Source organism: Miscanthus floridulus, chromosome 2 (assembly GCF_019320115.1).
Source record: "Miscanthus floridulus cultivar M001 chromosome 2, ASM1932011v1, whole genome shotgun sequence".
NCBI lineage: Eukaryota > Viridiplantae > Streptophyta > Magnoliopsida > Poales > Poaceae > Miscanthus > Miscanthus floridulus.
Window position 1 is genome coordinate 52,411,846 of NC_089581.1, and position 20,270 is coordinate 52,432,115.

The 20,270-nt window shown below is 51.3% G+C and overlaps 2 protein-coding genes across 2 annotated transcripts; one reads left to right on the forward strand and one right to left on the reverse strand.

The window, feature by feature from the left end:
- Positions 1–431: 431 nt before the first annotated feature.
- LOC136538788 (protein YABBY 3-like) lies at positions 432–5,239 on the forward strand. The gene is made up of 7 exons (XM_066530745.1): positions 432–1,072; positions 1,192–1,473; positions 1,610–1,781; positions 2,556–2,604; positions 3,061–3,136; positions 3,368–3,445; positions 4,920–5,239. The coding sequence occupies exons 1-7, from the start codon at positions 878–880 to the stop codon at positions 4,995–4,997; spliced, it is 930 nt and encodes a 309-aa protein (XP_066386842.1). The 5' UTR covers positions 432–877; the 3' UTR covers positions 4,998–5,239.
- Positions 5,240–8,945: 3,706 nt separating this feature from the next.
- Positions 8,946–10,766, reverse strand: LOC136538789 (protein GRAVITROPIC IN THE LIGHT 1-like). Its single transcript, XM_066530746.1, has one exon. It carries the CDS (start codon positions 10,519–10,521, stop codon positions 9,112–9,114), a length of 1,410 nt encoding a protein of 469 aa, XP_066386843.1. The 5' UTR covers positions 10,522–10,766; the 3' UTR covers positions 8,946–9,111.
- Between the last annotated feature and the right edge of the window lie 9,504 nt (positions 10,767–20,270).

The following is a 20,270-nucleotide window of genomic DNA, read 5'->3' on the forward strand; positions in this document are numbered from 1 at the left end:
CCGTAAAAAATTCCTCATTCTGTTCTCCTAAAAATTAAGGCAGTGCCCCAGCCGTACATTCTAATATAATCTCAGTCACAGTAAACCAGAAAACAGCAGTACACGTACATGCACATGAGACATATGGTGGTATACTAGCACATGAAAATAACTCCTCTTTGTCGTTGCCATCTTCCTCTAGAGCCTGGTTCTCGACACTCGACTTCTCGTGGCATGGCATGGCAGAAGCGAGAGAAAAATGCCCCACAACCCCCGTCGTCTAGCTCCCTACTACCTAGGCACACTACAGCTGCGGCTGCCACTGTCCCTCCCTCATTGTTGATCAGAACTCCCCAAAACACCCCCGCCCTCGCACGCTCTCTCCTCTGCGCTGCGCCGCTCTGCCTATATCTCTTTCTCCCCCTCCCTCTCTCCTCACCAACCAAGGCACCCTGGCCTCCCGTCTTCTCTCTCCCTCTAGTTGCCAAATCGCAGCGGCAGCAACAACAGATCCAATACATACTAGGTTCCATTGCATCACACATCAGTCATCAGTCACTCCAAACCATCAAATCACACACCCATCAGATCACAAAGGCAAAGAGGAGAGAGAGAGGGTGAGGAGGAAGATGAGAGAGATATACTACTAAACTATCTATCCATCCATCCATCAATCAGCTGGTAGCCCGGCAGCAATCGCGTGCCGCCTTTCCACTCACGTACACCACCACCTCTCAGCTCGGTTCGTTCGTTGCAGCGTCAAATCGGGGCAAGAAGCCAGCAGCCAGCCCTGTTGCAGTGTTGCTTCGCGTGCTCTGCTGTTGCTTGCACCACGCACGTACCTGAAGAAAGCAGCGATCCATTGATCGACCGGTGGTTCGCTGTCGCCACGGTCGGCATGTCGTCCTCGTCCTCGTCGTCCTCCGCTGCCTCCGCGGCCACGGTGTTCCCGCCGTCCCCGCAGCTGCCGCCTCCGCTCCTGGTGGAGAACCTCCCGCCGCTGCATCAGCTCACGCCGGTAGCGGCGGCGGCCGCGCCGGCCTCCGAGCAGCTCTGCTACGTGCACTGCCACTTCTGCGACACCGTCCTCGTCGTCCGTGATCGAATCCCTGCTCTCGATATCTATCTCTATATATACATACATGCAGCTAACTGTCCATGTTGTTTAAATCTCAAAAGATTTTACAAGCCTGAAGGTGTGCCTGGGTGCAGGTGAGCGTGCCTACGAGCAGCTTGTTCAAGACGGTGACGGTACGATGCGGCCACTGCAGCAGCTTGCTCACCGTCAACATGAGGGGCCTCCTCTTCCCGGGCACGCCGACGAACACAGCCGCGGCGGCCGCACCACCAATAGCTGCTGTCACTAGTACTACCACCACCGCCGCCACCATCACCACGGCGCCGCCGCCGGCCACCTCGGTCAACAACGGGCAGTTCCACTTCCCCCAGTCGCTCAACCTCGCGCCCAACCCTCACCACCAATCCCTCCTGCTGGTACGCGCGCGGAGAGCCGGCAGGCCTGCCGGAGACACGTCGTCGCGTGTGCTTCAAAGTTGCCGGAGCTAGCTCGCTCCGAGATGTCATATATTGCATGCCTAATCATATCTTGTGTCCGCGCGCGTGCATGCAGGACGAGATATCCAGCGCCGCGAACCCGAGCCTGCAGTTGCTGGAGCAGCACGGCCTCGGCGGCCTGATCCCCAGCGGCAGGAACGCCGCCGCGCCGCCCCCGCCCCCGCCGCTTGCAGCGGGTAAAGGGGCCAAAGAGCCGTCGCCGCGCACTAACCCCGTCATCAACAGACGTGAGTCCACCTAATAGACTTTCATTCCATGCACGTCGCCAAGTGTTCTATTAATTCGCTATTTCTTCTTCGCCATCTCTGATTGTCCAAGTTTTGCTCGGTTTCGTTCTTGAGATCCATCATACGATCAGCCTGAGCCTGGCCTTGAGGAAGCTAGGTGAAACCTTCAGTTCAGTTGAACTCATCTTCTAGCTAGCTCCATCTCCATCCTCGCTCTGGCTGACCAGATCAGTGAGCACACGTTCAGATGGGCTAGCTAGCTAGCGACACATACGCCTAGATATAGGTGTCGTACATGTCGCATCAATAAGTGCGACGCCCAGTCGCCCACACCGCTGGCCGCTGGCTTTCAATCAACTGTCCAAGAGAGAGCGAGAGCGGCACACACATCTTTGTTTCGTTCTCGAGCTCTTTTCACTGTGAGAACCGGGCAGTGGACGCTGCTACTGCGTGCTACTGCTACCTGAGTGCACCTCAGTGCGCCGAGCTCCAGCGTACATGCTGTGTGCGCTGCCGCGAGCAGACGAGAGAGAGAGAGAGAGAGCGGCACATATCTTTGTTTCGTTCTTGAGCTCTTTTCACTGTGAGAACCGGGCAGTGGACGCTGCTACGGCGTGTTACCAGAGTGCACCTCAGTCCATGCGCCGAGTTCCAGCGTAGTACATGCTGTGTGCTGCCGAGCAGTGAGCCCTGCTGCTGGTCGTGTTTCAAGCGCGGCATATGACTGTGTGTCTAACAGGTTTTTGTGTGCCTCGTGTCTCTCTGCCTCTGCAGCTCCGGAGAAGAGGCAGCGGGTGCCGTCGGCGTACAACCGCTTCATCAAGTGAGTGCCAGTATGATGCTACTACATTTTTCATGCTGTGCATTACAGTGTAACAGTGTATAATGTCATGGCCGGTGGTTCTCTCATCGGTCACGGCAATGCATGCCGCCTCGTTGGCAGCAGCCGGCAGCCGGCCGGCCCGGGCCCGGTCCGGGGGTACAGAGGCAAGAACTTTTGCAGAAGGAAGAGAGAGACCCTGATAGTTTTTGCTCTCGTTCAGTCGTTCTCTCTCTCACACACACACGCAGAATGGCAGAAGAAAGAGAAAGGGATGAAAGATCTACTAGCAAGCAGTAGTCGTTACATAAGACATGGCAAATGATGCATTGGTGATGGCAAATCATGCTAGTGTCGTGTCGCTGAGCTAGCTGCTGTGATCATATGCATCGATCTGACGTCTCCCTTTTCCTTTTCTTTTTTCTGGCTCTCCCTCGGGGCTGGGGAATGCGATTGCAGGGACGAAATCCAACGCATCAAGGCTGGCAATCCCGACATCTCGCACAGGGAGGCCTTCAGCGCGGCGGCCAAGAACGTCAGTGGTCTCCTCCTCTCCTCTATCGCCTCGCTTAGATCTTTCTCCTTCAGTTCTTTCTTATATATAATTTCTGGTCTGATCCACTCGCACTCTAGGGTTTTGTTCGTGCCTGTACTGTTTGTTTTGCTAGGGTTTCCTGATCTTTCAAAACCGCATGATAAGGACCATGCATTTTTCTCCTCCTTTCTAAATCCATGTTTGGTGTGGTGGTTTTGGTTGTTGCTGCAGTGGGCACACTTTCCACACATCCACTTTGGACTCATGCCGGATCACCAGGGGCTCAAGAAGACAAGCCTGCTTCCTCAGGTGATGAATCCGTCAAAACCTTATCAATGTACTGTTATATATTTCCTCTGCTCACCAAAATAAAAAAAAATCATTTAGGACAAGATTTGGTCAAAACTTAAACATTATTACAAACATATAAATATCCTTTTTATATCTTTTACTCTCTCTATTCCAAATTGTAATTTTACTCTGTATCTAGACATAATGTATATCTAGATACGTACAAAAGATGCGTACCTAGAAATTAAAAGCCAAAATGATTTACAATTTGAAACTGATGGAGTAGTTTGGAGACAAGCAATATATATTGGTAGATTTGTATGTGAAATCTCTTTTTTTTGAGGAATTTAAAAGATATTAGTGGTCATGCATATGCACCAAAGACCATCTAAAATCAAATGCGACAAATACTTTCGATGAGAGTTAGTATGAAGAAAATTGTATCTATAACTATGGCTAATAATGTTATCCCCTTTTAGTTCAATAGCAAGGTTCAAAAGTGAAAAAAAAACAATTTAAATGTATTTGTTAATGTGACTGTGATTTTCCTTGAAAAAACAAAGGGTGAGGTTGAGGTAATCTCCAATACTTTTATAGAAGATAAGATGGATTTTCTGCTAAAATGTTTTTACTGTTCTTGGTTGTGATTGTCCTGTGTGACATTGACTGATATTTTATAGAAATGTCTATTCCAACAACAATTTATACTAGTAAATTTATTATATTATTGAAGTAGTTACAATGAAATGATTATATAATGCTAATCTACATGATTATATAATGTAGCTCAAAATTTCTCTGCTGCATTTTCTAACTAGAAAGAAAGTCAGGGGGGAGGTCTTAAACCAGCCATCAATACAATCCTGTAGTTAAAGTTTTCATAAATTTATCAACTTAAAAGACTACGATGTGCATGGGTAATCATTTGGTTCAAATTCAGGTGGCATCATATATATCAAACAAAAGACCAGATAATCATGTTAGGCGACTTGTAGTAATGGAACCACAGCCTTTTCAATCACCATTAATTGGTATATAATGTACAATTTTTTTTGAAAGGTATATAATGTACAAATTTACAATTGGTAGTGTATATATACGAACACTCTCTTGGATTACTCAATTTTTTTTTCTACTTGTTACATGTCCTTTGGTTCTGTCAAGTATTACTCAAGTCTCTGCCTATTAGATTAGCATTGGAATTCTGATTTTGTTCCAGTACATCGAAATTGAGACATGCAAGCAAGAAAAAAAACATTTTTCATGCATAACCACAATAAATATATATAGTACATGCCAGATTGCATATATATTCTTGTATGACTCTCTTATATAAGACTATATAGGAGCAGTTAGCTCAAAGAAAAAAAAAAGGCACGATAACATGCAAAACGTATACTACTAAGTACATTTAAGCATTACCATGCGCCCAACAAATCATGGTTAAATTGATTTAAACTAAACCAAATTTCGGTGCTTTTGGCTTTACCAGGATCTCCAGAGAAAGGACGGGCTTCTAAAGGAAGGGCTCTACGCGGCGGCGGCCAACATGGGGGTTTCTCCATACTAATATAATTACTCCTACTCATCAAGCTTAGAGTAGCAAGTTGCTACTGTTACCTAGCTTGCGAGAATCTCCTTTTTAACAAGTGGTGGCTCTATGAACTATGAAGCTATATATCTAGTGCTTAGTGACCTCTTAAATTAGCTTGTTAAACGTTCCAATCACGTACGTATATCTGCTGTGTAAACCTGGTCGATCGATCGAGCTGATCATTTGATGGCTAGGTGTATCCTTCTCTAGCTAATATATATCTATGTTTTTGTGTTGATTATATGGTAGATTAGACGAAGAGATGGAGTCCTTTTTCCGGGCCCCCATGCATCCTTGTCTTTTCTTTCCCCACTGTTTTAGCTGCTAGTACACTGCTGCTGCTGCTACTGCTTAATAGCTACGGAGTAGCACGTACCAGGCCAGGCTATCAGTCGTTATCTTTATCATATCCCTGCTCTTTACTGTGTCTTTTTCTCCTCTTCTTTTATTCTTTGTCTTGGTTCTTCGCCCCCTGTCGAGTAAAGGGAGGCCAGCAGGCCAGGGCAGGCAGCCACGGGCTCGCACCGTCGTCTGGAATCCTCCAGCCCAAAGACCGCCGGTCTTTGGCTCTTTGCCCCCTTATTGTTTGCTTGCGTGCTGCTGTAAGAGCTAGATGTTGGAATTCAAACGCGCCCACCTCCAATCCTCCATCCCTGTACTTGCAAGAGCATGCAGATGCAGATGCAGATGCAGTGGGTATTATTTGCATCGATCACCGCTACCCCTTGCTCTTTTGCAAGCTCTGTGTTTCTTGCATTGCCGTCGTCTCTTTGCACCCCTCTGGTGTCTGCACCAACAGCAGGCCCACGGCATACACGGGCTGGATACATCCTGCTGAGTGCTGAGACCTTCCGAGCCTGGGAGCCCAGCCATGTTTAATTTGCTTGTATTGTAGCATGAAATAATCGTAGCTGTGCCGAGGCCGAGAGTGCAGATCGATAGGGCCTGCGAGAGCGCGGCATCCGTTTCCGATCCGCAGACGCGCGCTGCCGGCCGGCCGGCACTAACAATGAAGCAATGGGGCCGTTAAAGTTGGCGCTCAAAGCGGCGGCAGCAGGCGTTTCCCCCCCTAGCTTTTTGGGGCCGCGCCGGCGCCGTGTTCCGGGGCACGAGCACGAGGGCAACTGTTTTGTTTGACAAAGGGGAATTTGCAAACAGGGGAAAAGCGCCGCGGGGCGAGGCCGCGTGTTGCTGGTATCGATCAGGGCTGCTACATGGCATATATACTGTGCGTACGTAGTAGGTTTGTTGCCGCCGGCCAGCAGCACCCATGCATGTCGCCGCCCGGCCTGCTGCGCGCCGGCGTGGCGACTCTTGTGCTTGACGTACGTGACGGATCGAGCTTAGTTTGGAAAGCTGGCGCGCGGCATGGTCCATCCAGCAAGTCCAACTGACCAGCTTTATGGTCACGGGGCACATACATGCCTATGCAGAGCCGCGATGTGTAGTGCTAGTAGCTAGCGCGTACATATTCGAGCCGAACATATATGCGCGTACATATGCAGAGCTAATCCAACACGCGCACGCCGCAAGGCTGGCAGTGTGCCAAGCTTGCTGAAGGGGTCGGCTCGACGCTAGACAACAACAACAACAAAAAAGGAAAGAAAAACGGACCGATTGCCCGGGTGGCCGAATGAACACTGAACAGGAAAATAAAGAAACAGAGACCGTGCAATTGAGCCGCTGCGAGCCGTTTGAACCGGCTGGTTTTGTGAGGAACTAGTAGTGCGTGCCGGCGCCGCACCAGCCGAGCGAAACAGCCACGGAATGACGGAACTCAGGGCCGCGCGAGGCCGTAACCCACATGTTTGGGCTCGAATAAGTCCGGGCTAGTTCGCCACAAAATCAGACGGTTGGTTTGGACTGGACTGGACTGTCCGTCGTGTTGTCGCCCATCTGCTACGGGCTGCGCGGCCCGACTGCCGAGAAAATCCCCAACGTTTGATCCGCGTCTCGCTCGAACATCCCGACTGATGGGCACGCGCTACGGAGTTGTAGCTGGGCGGGCCTGCGGCCTGCTCGCTCCAACGGACGTCCGCAATGAGTCCAGGTTAAATGCCCATGTTCTGAGATGGACTTACATTACAGATGAAAGGGACGTCATGGCCCAACTGGCCAGCAGTATCCGATCGGACCAAACGGCTTTCCTACGGTTTTTCTCTACTACTAGTGGCCGAGTGCCGGATCAGCAGGAGTCTAGGACAGCGAAGAAAACAACAGCTCATTGGCAGCCAGCACCGCGGCAGTGAGTCAATCCAGATCTACTCCCAAGCTAGGAGGCGGATCCACGAGAGACGCAAGTACATGCCAGTACGATTTGAGTAGGCAAGTAACAATAGCTTCCGATCTTTGCAGCACAGAAAATTCAGACCTGGGAGGCCGGCATCCTGGATCTCGTCAAGGCAGCAGCGACTTGCGATCGGGCAACGAAAACAACGTGACAAGATCCCCGCTCATGCTGGACATAGAACGAATTCAAAAGCCTCAGCTTCGACGAGTGGTCCCGCGTCTCTCACGGCGAAGCGAAAGCGATTGTGGGCACAGTGGCACGCCGATCGCCTCACGCTGCCGTTCACTGTGGGCACTGTACCACAAATGTTCGTGCTGTACCAGTGCACTCATTCTCGTCTCTCGGTGCGGCCTATGCAGACCCAGTGACCCGCCCAGCGGCAGCATGATGGAGAAGCCTCCCGCAGCTTCCGGTGTCTCTGGCAGCGATGCGGTGCGGCAGGCGACCAGACCACCAAAATATGCTCGCCTTCGGCGGCAAGAAGGCACGGGAGTAAAGCGAACTCAAGGAATAACGGGCACGCGCATGCAGTCCGGTGCCGCGCCGCGCTGTAAGCCGCGAAGCGAGCACGACAGGAATCCGCGAGGTCAGAAGTCAAAAACGCTAGCACACGGGGACAGAGCATCAGAGTCTGCAGAGCCCGGCTGCTGGACCTGGACTAGCCGAAGCAACGAACATGCCACGCCCCACACACACACAGAGACCCTGTGCCTGGACCTCAGAGCATTCTACAGAGCCAGCTGTGCGTCTTAATCATGGCTCAAGAACAGGCCCTCATTCCGAGCTAGGAATTCGGTCGCTAGGACGTTTCTATTCTTCGCAACATTCTGAATATTAGCGTCGCTCCAAACATGACCCAAACACTGAAACACGTCGTTTCTGAAACCTGAAACTGTGGCGGAAGTTGCCACCGTTCTCAGCAAGCAAAGCGACCATGGTATCGCGTGACACAGACCACCAGATGTGTCCATGTGCCAAACAAGAGCGTTACAACTTGCTCTAATCTACTGCGTCTGCGTGCGTAGGTGACAAGATCACAAGATGCAGTTAGTGATGGTAGCCCAGCCCAGACAGCTGTGCAGAGTCAAGGATGGATGGGTTGGGTGCCACTGGGAATCAATGCCCAGTAGCTCCACGAGTACGAAACCTTTTCAGTGGAAAAGAGAACGGTGTGGAAAATTAGCTCCGAGAACGTTGATTGATGATTGTACGCGCCCATGGAACTGGCTTTCTGGGAGAACGGACGGAAGATACGGGATTACGGGTGACAGGAGACTGATAAGAAGAATAAGAATCCTTTCTCTAACGGGCTGAAGAGAAGCGTGTTTAGCTGACTGAATGAAACCTGAAGAGAAGGTATCTGTGCCACCTGACTCACTTCTCAATCCAAAATGATTTTGCAGGAATTTGGCATGTCTTGGAAAGAACACATTATTGCAACGGTAGTTGCATAACTACCGTAGCTAACGGGCAGCAGTATTAAATGGCAAACATGCTTATGCAGTTATGCTACAGTTATGAATCGACCAGACAACAGGAAAACAATCTGGAAAGCAATGGCAAGATAACACTCATTTAGGACAATGCAGTAACTGGTTTTCTGGTTTTGTAAATATAAGAGATCGGCGAGCACATACTCATAAATATACATTTACAGATGGAATCGAGCTACACAGAAATAGTTACCGAAGATACAAAGCTCTCTGAGACTGATGACCTTTGTACAGCCCCACACAACACGCCCTCCTTTTGTTTTGGAATGTACAGTTTCTTTCTTTGACTATATAATTTCACTTCATCTCAAATCGAATCTATAATGTCTTCCTCCCTCTTCCCATGATCTAGATACACCCTACACTGGATCACCGTCCCTCCAAGCCGGAAGCCCGGCACCACCGTGAACCCAACCTTTGGTCGCACTGGCTTCCCGAGCTCCTTGCTCCCCACAAAACCCTTCGACCGGACAATGTTCTCCATGTACACCATTGAGAACTCTGTGCCCCGGCCGACCTGGAATATGCCGACTGCTGGGTCATACGCCCAGGCTAACCTGTGGACTGTCCATATTGAGCTTGCCATTGCTACAAACAGCTCGTAGAGTGGGCTGGCCACACTCATCACTGGCAATGTTCCGCAGTCTGAATTCCCAAACAGTGAAGACTCGATGCCAGGATGGATCAGCTGTGTGTACTTGCGGTCGCAAAATTGGGCAAACTCGCAGTCCGGGCTTGAATTCATCAGCTCCATGGGGTCTGCATCTGAGTGCTCGATGAATTGCTGCAATGACTCGTTCCTACGGGTTGCCAGCTCGATTCCTCCAAGCTCTGTGGCGCCAGCTGTGGCGCCGAATTGGTAGGAGTCGAATCCGTCAAACATGGAGAGGCAGACGCGGGACAGGAGCGCGTAGCGGCAGTGGCCGGCCTTGGAGTAGGAGACACCAGGGTAGGCGGCCTCTGCAGCCGCGGCCAGGTCCCACCCAGCGCACCGGAGGACCTCGGCAAGCGCGCGGGCAAATCGGTGGGCGACGCGGAGCGCGTCGCGGAGGACAGAGTCGAAGACGCCCGCGGACAGCATCGCGCCGACGGCGTCGCTGCCCGGCGGAGGCGCGAGCGCGCGGTCGAGGCGGCCCGCGAGCCGCGCGTTGGCGTCGTCGAGCGCCTCGAGGTCCAGCCGCAGCGCGGCAGCCGCGGCGTCCTTGGCGTCGAGGGACGCCTGCAGGCGGTTGACCACGGAGTCGAACGACCGCAGCAGCGCCTGGTTCTCGCGCACCTGGGCCTCGAGGTGCGCCGTGAGAGTCCCGTCCCCGTCAGGCGAGGGCGGGTCCGCCGGCCCGCCCCTTGCGATCCGCTTGAGCTCCGACAGCCGCCGGAGGTGCGACACCGCGGCGGCGTCCGCGGCCGCCGCCGCATCAGGCAGGAACGGCGCGTGGGCGGCCTGCAGGTGCAGGTACGCCGCCTGGAACGACGAGGCCGTCGCGAGCGCCGCAGCGACGGCGGCCTCCTGCCCGGACGCCGCCTTCCCCTCCCCATCCGCGCTAGGGTTAGGGTTCAGCGGGTCGGGCTTCAGCACGACCACGCGCTGCCCGGCAAGGACCCCATCCGCCCCCGGCGCCGGAGAGCGCGGGAATCGGTCGGCGTCCTCGTCCTCCTCCTCCTCGGCGAAGAACTCGATGGTCTTGGTCTTGAACGCGAGCGCGAACTTGTGGAGCATGGCTACGCCCGCCGCCGCGCGCTCTCTGTCTCCGCCGCCGAGCGGGGCGGGGCGTCGGCGACGCGAATTGCGGGAGCGCGGAGGTGGGGATGGAGGTGAGTGGTGCGGGGCGGTGGGACGGCGAGGAGTTGGGGGCGGTGGAGGGAGGACGCGAGCGAAGGAGTGGGGGATCTGGGAAGAAGAGCTGGAGGCACGAGAGCACTTGAGCAAAAGAAGCAAGGCTGTCTGTCTCCGTCGGGTAGGAATTGAGGGGGAAAGATGCTCCTACGCTTCCGTGATGAAGGTTTCTGTTTTGCCATACAAGAGGTGTGTGGGACAGTAACAGTAGGACCGACGCAGAAGATGAACACGTAAAAAACATTTCAGAGTGGAGTCAGAAGTTTGGAATGTTTGCAAAATTGGCAGCTCTGCTGCTACTATTGACGAAAAAAAAAGATGGTTTAATCCATGTACCATGCCTACTCTATGAAAGGCTCTGATTACATAAACAAAAGAAAGGAAATAATATGTGGACTTCTATAAATCATCACGTATTGAACTGTAAACCCCCTAAATTTCTGCATTCCAAATCTCAGAGAATTTGAATGACGTGTATTGTACATACCCCACAAGAAATCACTCTTTTTTAATAGTTGAGAAGTAGTTTTTCTAGTTAAATTTTGAAACAATAGTTTTCCTTATTTTATTCCAAAGATGCTATTAGTTAAGTTATTTGTATTGGTTCTCTATTTAGATATTTTGCTTTCTAATCCAAACAAAAAATCTAAACAATAATTTTCATTCTTTTTATTCTGAAAATTTAGCAAGTCACATTTGGCTGACCCCAAACCCGACTTGATCCGTTTTTTTTCAGCCGAAACAGTGTTTTTCTTTCGGTTTGATCTGCTTCTTTTTTCAGCCGAAACTATGTTCTCCCCTCACAAAATATTAGTCGCTACAGTGAAATTCAGCCACTACAATGAATTTTTTGGGTCAGCCGAGCGCAGCCTTAATGATTGTTCGTGCTATGGACTCTTTACAAACCTATTTTTCATCTCAATTTGTGGGGAAATCAATCTACTAATTTCTATATTCTTGATTCCAAATTTAGTCATGTATTACTTATACTTGGTATGGACTCTTCAGCTAAATTTAGGCTATTAGATGGTTACTAAAACCAATGGTGAATTTTTTTTTTGTGCTTCTTTTAGGATAATATGGCAATTTCTATGACCTCGCGGTGAACGTTGTGATGTTCCTAATTTTGCTACTCTAGTTAACTTCTTTGTGTGGGTTCTTTATTATTTATAGATACTAGAAGAACATCTACGCGCTGCTGCGGGACTCTTTTAGAAACAAAATGGTTGTATCGAAGAATTAAATAAAATACTTATAGAATATTAGATTGAATTATAGAAGGATGTGATGGCCAAATAAATAGTATGACGTGGATGTCTTATACGTTGATAGACTGAAAATAGTAATTGCATTTAGTGAAAGATGTTGTAGCACTTATTAGATTGATGATGTGGCATTTAGTGTGGTATGACATGCATGTAAAGATTGAAAGGTAGTGGGGTTTGTTTTTATAAGAGAGATTGAATTTATAGGAGAACGTGGTGGCCAAACAAATAGTATGATGTGGTTGCCTTATACGTTGATAGACTAGAAATAGTAATTGCATTTAGTATAAGTTGTTGTAGCACTTATTAGATGGATGATGTGGCATTTAGTGGAGTATGACATGTGGATTATTTGTATGTAAAGATTGAAAGGTAGTGGGGTTTTATTTTTATATAAGAGATATAGATTTTTGCTTTCCAATACTGTCGGGGACCAATACTAGAGTACCCAAAGAGGAGGAGCTAATGGTCATCAATATTAATTCATACGAACAGTCAAGAGCGCGACTACAGCTCCAACCGGCCCTAGGCGTGCGGGCTCCGCCTCGACCGACCTCTAGGGAGCCTCTGGGGAAGGACTCTGCCTCTCCCGGCCTTTGGGTTTGCGCTCCGCCTCGCCCGGCCTCTGGGGAAGGGCTCCGCCTCGCCCGACCCCAAGGTCGTGGGCTCCGCCTCGCTTGACCCTTGGGCCTTAGGTTTGCGCTCTGCCTCACCCGACCCTTGGGTTTGCGCTCCGCCTTGTCCGACCTCTAGGGGAGGGCTCCGCCTCGCCGACCCCAAGGCCGCAGGCTTTGCCTCGCCCGACCTCTGGGGAGGGCTCCACCTTGCTCGACCCCAAGGCCACGGGCTACACCTCGCCTGACCCTTGGATTTGCTCTTCGCTTCACCCGACCCTTGGGTTTGCGCTCCGCCTCGCCCGCCCTTTGGAGGAGAGCTCCGTCTCACCCGGCCCCAAGGCCACGGGCTCCACCTCGCCTAACCCTTGGGTTTGCGCTCCGCCTCACCTGGTCTCTAGGGGAGGCTCCACCTCGCCCGACCCTTGGGTTTGCGCTTTGCCTCGTCTAGCCTCTAGGGGAGGGCTCCGCCTCGCCTGACCCTAAGGTCACGGGATCTGCCTCTCCTGACCCTTGGGTTTGCGCTCCACCTCACCCGACTCCAAGGCCACAAGCTCCGCCTTGCCCGACCCCGAGGTCACGGGCTTCGCCTCGCTCGACCCTGAGATCGCGGACTTCGTCTCACCCGACGGAGGCCCATGCCACCGCCAATCACTCCGAGTCCAAGTGTATGGGCCTGGATCAAAGCTCTAACACTAGAGAGGAGACTGACATGCCCTGATGTAACCCGCGGCCACAACGGGCCATACTCAAAGATTCACATCAAGAACAGCGTTGGGCGTATCGGTGCTATTTTGTCTAACCCTCATACGAACACTGACAGGTGCGTCAGTTCACCACGACGTCCGCAAGGACAGAGTGGAGCGCCATGATCGGCAGACGACACCTACGCATGGACTCTAGTGATGGATAGGGCCACGACATAGAGCCATCCCTGTTGACATCTATAGGGTCGGTGGGACCCGCATGAAGGATAAGAAGGACCTGGTGATCCTGAAGGCCTTCGGCCCTCCCTCATTCTTCTCTTTCCCTCCGCTGTAACCCGTGCTTTCCCTTAGCCTATAAAAGGGAAAGCAGGGCACCCCACAAAGGGGATCGATCGATCAATTGAGGCCAGACCCGATCGAACCATCATGAACCCATCGAACCTCGAACCGACCAGAACACAACATAAGCACACCGCTGAGCAGCAACTGAGCTCTCGGCACCCGTTCACTCTTTCCACCAGAGACTTGGGACCTGTCTCTCTCTCGCCCATTTGTAACCCCTACTACAAATTTTCAATGCTAGTAACATGAGCAGCAGCGCTGGACGTAGAGACATTCTGCCTAAACCAGTATAAACCTCGTGTCATCTAAGCACACTATCCAAGCCAGATGCGCAATACTAGAAATTTACTCGTTGGTTGTAACTTGAAACACCGACAGTTGGCGCGCCAGGTAGGGGCCTTTTACGCGTCTTGACATCCACACTAGGCCTTGGATGGTTAGTCACAACATTAGCTAGGTCCTAGGCGCACACGTGTGTTTCGGGGTCCTAGACTTCATTGTCTTGACGGAGGGAGAGCTGGTGCAGGCTCCCACCATCGTCCAACCTCTCCACTTCACCAGCCTTGACGCGATCATTGAGGCGCTTGAGGAGCTGTAGCTGCACGCACCGGAGGCCCACACCTCTAGGAGCGACCAACTTCTCGGCTTCAACTATGGGAGGTTAGAGCGCTAGCTCGGCGCCTTCCTAGGACCCTGACCGTCCTGGGAGGACCTACGCCACCTCACCTCCTTGTTCGCCAATGTCATGGTATAGCTTGTCGGAGGAGAGCCGCTCTCTCTAGAATACCTTATTCGGAGCACCCCGACAGCGCTCCCGTCTGGTCTCCACAACGCCGCAGAGACCATTGGCCACATTGTGGCGCAAGGCACACCTCCATCCCCCGTGAATGATGAGTTCATAGGGATGACCAAATATGTCATGGAGTCTTTCCATGACCTCCTTGTGGGAAAAATGGAGTCGCCCTCCACTTCTAACTCTAGTAGGGGGAGCCATCACCCCTCTCGTGAATGTTTCATGATAGGTACCCCCGAGGGACACATCGAAAGCATCCATGAGGAAGAGGCTACCACGATGAATGATCTCAACGACAAGGTAGAGGGAGACATAGGGGCCCCACCCCACCTACGAGTGGAGCAGCTAAAGGCCCGGCACCAAGAGCGCAAGGAAGCATAACTCTAGCTCGAGCAAGAACACGTGGAGCTCAATTGAGAGATCAAGCGCCATAGAGACGGTGGGCATACGTGCGCCATGGCCCACGAAGTGAATCAGAGGATCATCAAGGATGATGAAGCCCTCCCACACTTCACCTAGGTGAGCCAGAACATCACCACTATGGCGGCCTTGCTCTGGGGCTTTCGGGACCCACGATGCTCAAGGATCATCGGGCCCATCGTGAGATTCACATGCTACTCGATCGTGCGGTGGCGCAGCAGGCCGAGAGCTCACTGTCTCAATGACATGAGCTCGACGCTAGCTAGCGCACGCCCTCGGAGCGACCCGACAAGGACGTCTTAGTCCTCCAGGCACTGCAAGGAGGTAGCCCACGCACCATGGTCCCAGTGCATGAGCGTCTCGGCCGCCACTATGACGCACGTGACACCCTTGATGCCCACAGGCGTGCCCATGGCGATGCGAGGGAGGGGGCTAGCCACGGCTACCACCCTTGTTGTGGTGGACGCTACGACAGCGGCGAGGACAGAAGCCCGAGCCCTAACTTGCTGGGACCTCAGGCATTCGGCTGACACATCCTCAACGCCACCTTCCTACCACAGTACCGACCACCAACCAACAACCCAAAATACTCTAGTGAAATGAACCCCAGACTATGGCTCGAGGATTATTGGCTTGCTTGCCAGGCTAGTGGAGTGGATAATGATGATTTTGTTATCTGCAACCTTCCATTATTCCTGGCTGATTCGGCATGGACATGGTTGGAACACCTTCCGCCTAACAGAATTCAAAGTTGGGCGAACCTGAAAGAGATCTTCGTGGGAAACTTCCAGGGCACATATAAGCGTCCTAGGAACCCATGGGATCTCAAAAACTACTGACAGAAGGACGAGGAAACCCATTGTGGGTACATCTGGTGTTTTCTCCCAGTAGTGCAATGAGCTGCCAACATCATCGATGCCGACGTCATAGGAACTTTCCTATCTAGGACCACCTATGAGTACCTAGTCCATAAGCTAGGACGTAAGGGCCCATGAACCACCAAGGAGCTCCTCAACATCACCACTAGCCATGCCTCAGGCGAGGAGGCGGTCGGAGCGATCTTCGACCGCCTTAAGGGCAAGGCGAAGTGAGATGAGGATGCTAGCAAAGGCGCCTCCAACCGCCCTAGCAAGAAGAAGAACAAGCAGCGGCGCGAGGGCTCGCTCGTGGCCGCCACCAACCACAAAGGGGGTCAAAAACCCACTGAGGATACCCTAAACCACTTCGAGAAGCTACTCGAAGGGCCATGCCTGAACCATGCCTTTCCCATCAAGCACCTCTACAAGGACTGTGACCTCATGAAGCGGTTCTTATTTGGAGGCTCCAATAGGGGGGAGCATAGGGGGACCCCAAGCCAATCATGGATGACGACGAGGGGAAGGATGATGGCTTTCTAACACTAGATGGCTGCCTCATGATCTTCAGAGGATCGGCGGCCTACAACTCTCAAGCGCGGCTAGAAGCTTGCACACCGTGAGGTCTATACGTCCTAGCCAGCTGTGGCTACCTTCCTCCGATGGTCAGAGTCCGCCATAACCTTTAATCAGACTGACCACCCGGAATGCGTCCCGTAGTCAAGATGATATCCGCTCATGGTTGACCCAATCATCGGCATAAAGTGGCTCACCAAGGTACTGATGGATCGAGGCAGCAGCCTCAATATCATGTATGCTAAAACAATTGATGCCATAGGCATCGACTGAGCGCGCATCTGACTGACCGGAGCGCCTTTCCATGGCATCGTGGCTAGAAAGCAGGTCGTGCCACTTGGGAAAATCAATCTGCCTATCACCTTTGGGGATCCAACCAATTACAGGACGAAGACCCTTACCTACCATGCTATCCTAGGATGTCCATGCTACGCGAAGTTCATGGCTATCTCTAACTACACCTATCTGAAGCTAAAGATGATAGGACCGTGCAGGGTCATCACCATCGGCACCTCCTTCTAGCATGCCTATGAGTGTGAGGTTGAGTGCTGCGAACACGCCGTGGCAATCATCGCCTTCAAGGAGCTTGCGGCCATTAGGAAGGAGGTTGCCAAAGAAGCGCCCGACCCCAAGCGGTCGGCTGGGTCTTTCGAGCCTATGGAGGGTGCCAAGGAGTTCCACATAGACCCTAGCGGCTCTAAGGGCAAAGTGGTGCGCATTAGCACCATGCTTTACTCCGAATAGAAAAGCACGCTCATCGACTTCCTCTATGCCAACAGAGATATCTTTGCGTGGAAACCCTCGGACATGCTAGGCATTCCAAGAGAAGTCACCGAGCATGCCATGAAGATCAAGCCAAGATCCAAGCCAGTGAAGCATCACCTACATCGCTTCGGTGAGGGGAAGCGCAGGGCCATCGGCGAGGAAATTACGAAGCTTTTGGCGGCTAGGTTCATTAAGGAAGTATACCACCCTGAGTGGTTAGCCAATCCCATTATTGTACAAAAGAAGAGTGAGAAATGGAGAATGTGTGTTGACTACATGGGTCTCAACAAAGCGTGTCCAAAGGATCCTTTTCCTTTGGAAGAATGATAAAGAGTCTTATTAGCTCACGATATCTTTTATCACCCCATTTAGATCGTTCTACTACATTACAATGTCGTTCGATCTAAAGAATGCTGGGGTAACATACCAGCATTGTATGCTCAAATGTTTCGGCAGCCTCATCGGGCGAACCATTGAGGCCTACGTGGACGACATCATGGTCAAGTCCAAATGGGCAGACTAGATCATAGCAGACCTTGAGCAAACCTTTGCAAAACTCTAAGCAAATAACATTAAGCTCAACCCCAAGAAGTGCATTTTCAGGGTCCTAAGGGGTATGCTGCTGGGTTTCATCATCTCCGAGCGTGGCATCAAAGCCAACCTAGAGAATATCTCAGCCATCACAAGGATGGACCCGATTCAGAACATAAAGGGGGTACAATGAGTTGCAGGGTGCCTCACCGTGCTTAGCCGCTTCATCTCACATCTCAATGAATGAGGTCTCCCCGTCTATTAGCTCCTGAAGAAGGCTAACCATTTTGAATGGACGCCCGAGGACCAGGAGGCACTTGATGCGGTCGAGCAGTTTTTGATGAAGGCCTCGATCCTAGTCCCTCCGACCAACGAAGAACCGCTTCTGCTCTACATTGTGGCCACCACGCAAGTGGTCATCGCTGCCCTGGTGGTGGAGCGAGAAGAAGAGGGGCATGCCCTCAAAGTGCAGCATCCCATGTATTTCATTAGTGAGGTCTTGTCTGATTCCAAGACCCGCTACCCCCAAATCCAGAAGCTCCTATACGCTGTCCTTATCACCAAGAGAAAGTTGCGTCACTACTTTGAGTCACATACGATGGTGGTCGTGATGTCCTTCCCCTCGATGAGGTTGTCCAAAACTAGGATGCCATGGGAAGAATCGCAAAGTGGGCACTCGAGCTGATAGGTCAAGGCATTTTGTATGCCCATCGGATGGCTATCAAGTCCCAAGTGCTGGCTAATTTCGAGGTAGAGTGGACCGAGGTCCAAATGCCACCGATAGTCATCGACCAGGAGTACTGGACCATGTACTTCGATGAATCATTGATGAAGAAAGGTGCTGGCATGGGGCTGGTCTTTGTTTCATCCCTTAGGGTACGCATGAGGTACATGGTTTACATCCATTTCCCCTCCTCCAACAATGTGGCTGAGTATGAGGCGCTCATCAACGGCCTCTGCATCACCATCGAGTTAGGTATCTAATGCCTCAATGTCTAGGGTGACTCCCAGCTGGTCATCAACCTAGTCATGAAGGAGTCAAGATGCCACAATACCAAGATGGTTGCATATTACCGAGAAGTCCACCAGCTAGAAGACAAGTTCGACAGTCTTGAGCTCAACCACATCCCGAGGTGTCTCAATGAGGTGGCCAATGCGTTGGAGAAATCGGTATCTGGCTGAGAGCCGATGCTAATGGGCATCTTCACCAATAATTGGCACAAGCCCTCGGTCTGCTACGAGGAGCTAGAACAAGCCAGTGACGGGTAGCCTACCCTAGGCTCAGGGGCTAACCAACCATTGGTTTCATCTGACCCTAAGGTCATGGAGCTTGATGAGGATCCAGCGATAGAGCCCAACCCTCTGGCCAATTGGAGGATGCCTTACCTCGACTACCTCCTCTATGAGACGCTTCCAACGGACAAGATGGAGGCCTAGCAGCTCACGCGTCATGCCAAGTCCTTTGCCATTGTTGATGGCGAACTCTATAGGCGGAGCCACACTAGGATCCTGTAGCGCTGCATCCCCATCGAGTAAGGGAAGCAGTTGCTGAGTGATATACATGGTGGGGTCTACGGTTACCATGCCACGTCTAGAACCCTAGTTGGAAACACATTCTGACAAGGCTTCTACTGGCCAACCGTGGTAGCCAATGCTAAACATATTGTGCGCACCTACGAAGGGTGTCAGTACTACGCCCGGTAGACCCACCTACCAGCCCAAGCACTCTAGACAATCTCCATCATGTGGTTGTTCATGGTATGGGGGCTCAATCTAGTCAGACCTCTCAAGAGGGCGCTGAAACATCCTCAATTTTCTGCGAAGGGAAAATCCACAGAATGAATTATAATATGAGGAAACCAATAGTTGATTCCATCATATTATCATATATCAGTCGATATCACTGTCGTACATCATAAGATTACAAGCTAAAAGGTATTACATCACTGAGGAACACACCTATTACAGAGTTAATCTAGCGGAAGTCTATCGAGTGAAGGCTCCTCCTTCACGGGCATCATTAGAGTTGGCGTAGTGTAGCATAGATTCCATCTTCGAACCAAACCTGAGCATAGGCATGAGACCTCCTAATCCTTCTAAAGTCAACACCTCTGAGAAGTAGGAAATCTGCACATCGCCAGATGTGTGCAGGCCATGGTCAGCACCGATGAGCTTTAGTGGAAAAGATAAAAGTAAAACAAGGGATCTGGCAATCCTAATATTTGGCTGTGGTTTGCATCCTTAGCGCATGAGAAGTAAATAAACTATAATATATTAAAGATATCTAGTTTTGACACATTACCATCCACCCACACCCACATCCATCCATATCCATCCACTAGCCCATCTATCTCCACCATCACCACATCTCATCTTACACACTCAGGTCGACAGGCCGACTCCCTCTCAGCACTTGTCTCAACGGCCCACAGCCCCAAGGCTCATGACCGGGTAATACCCCAAACCCTAGAGGGAGGAAAGGACTCATCTCCTATCTAGTTTAAGTGAAACCCAGAAAAGGTCCATAGCTGACAAGTCGGCATATGTATCGATCGATCAACCATACACTCTGTAGAGGTTTTACATACCCATAAGATTAGCCATCCTCAGAGTCTAGAATCTCCTAGGTAGAATTCTGGTCGCTTGCTAGCCTAGAACGATGCCACCCTACCTCTTAGCCCTGAAACATCCCAAGTCTAGTCTGGGATGGCTGATACTGTGAGTCGTAGACAGAGCCGGGGCCCTCTGGATGTCAAGAGCTAGGT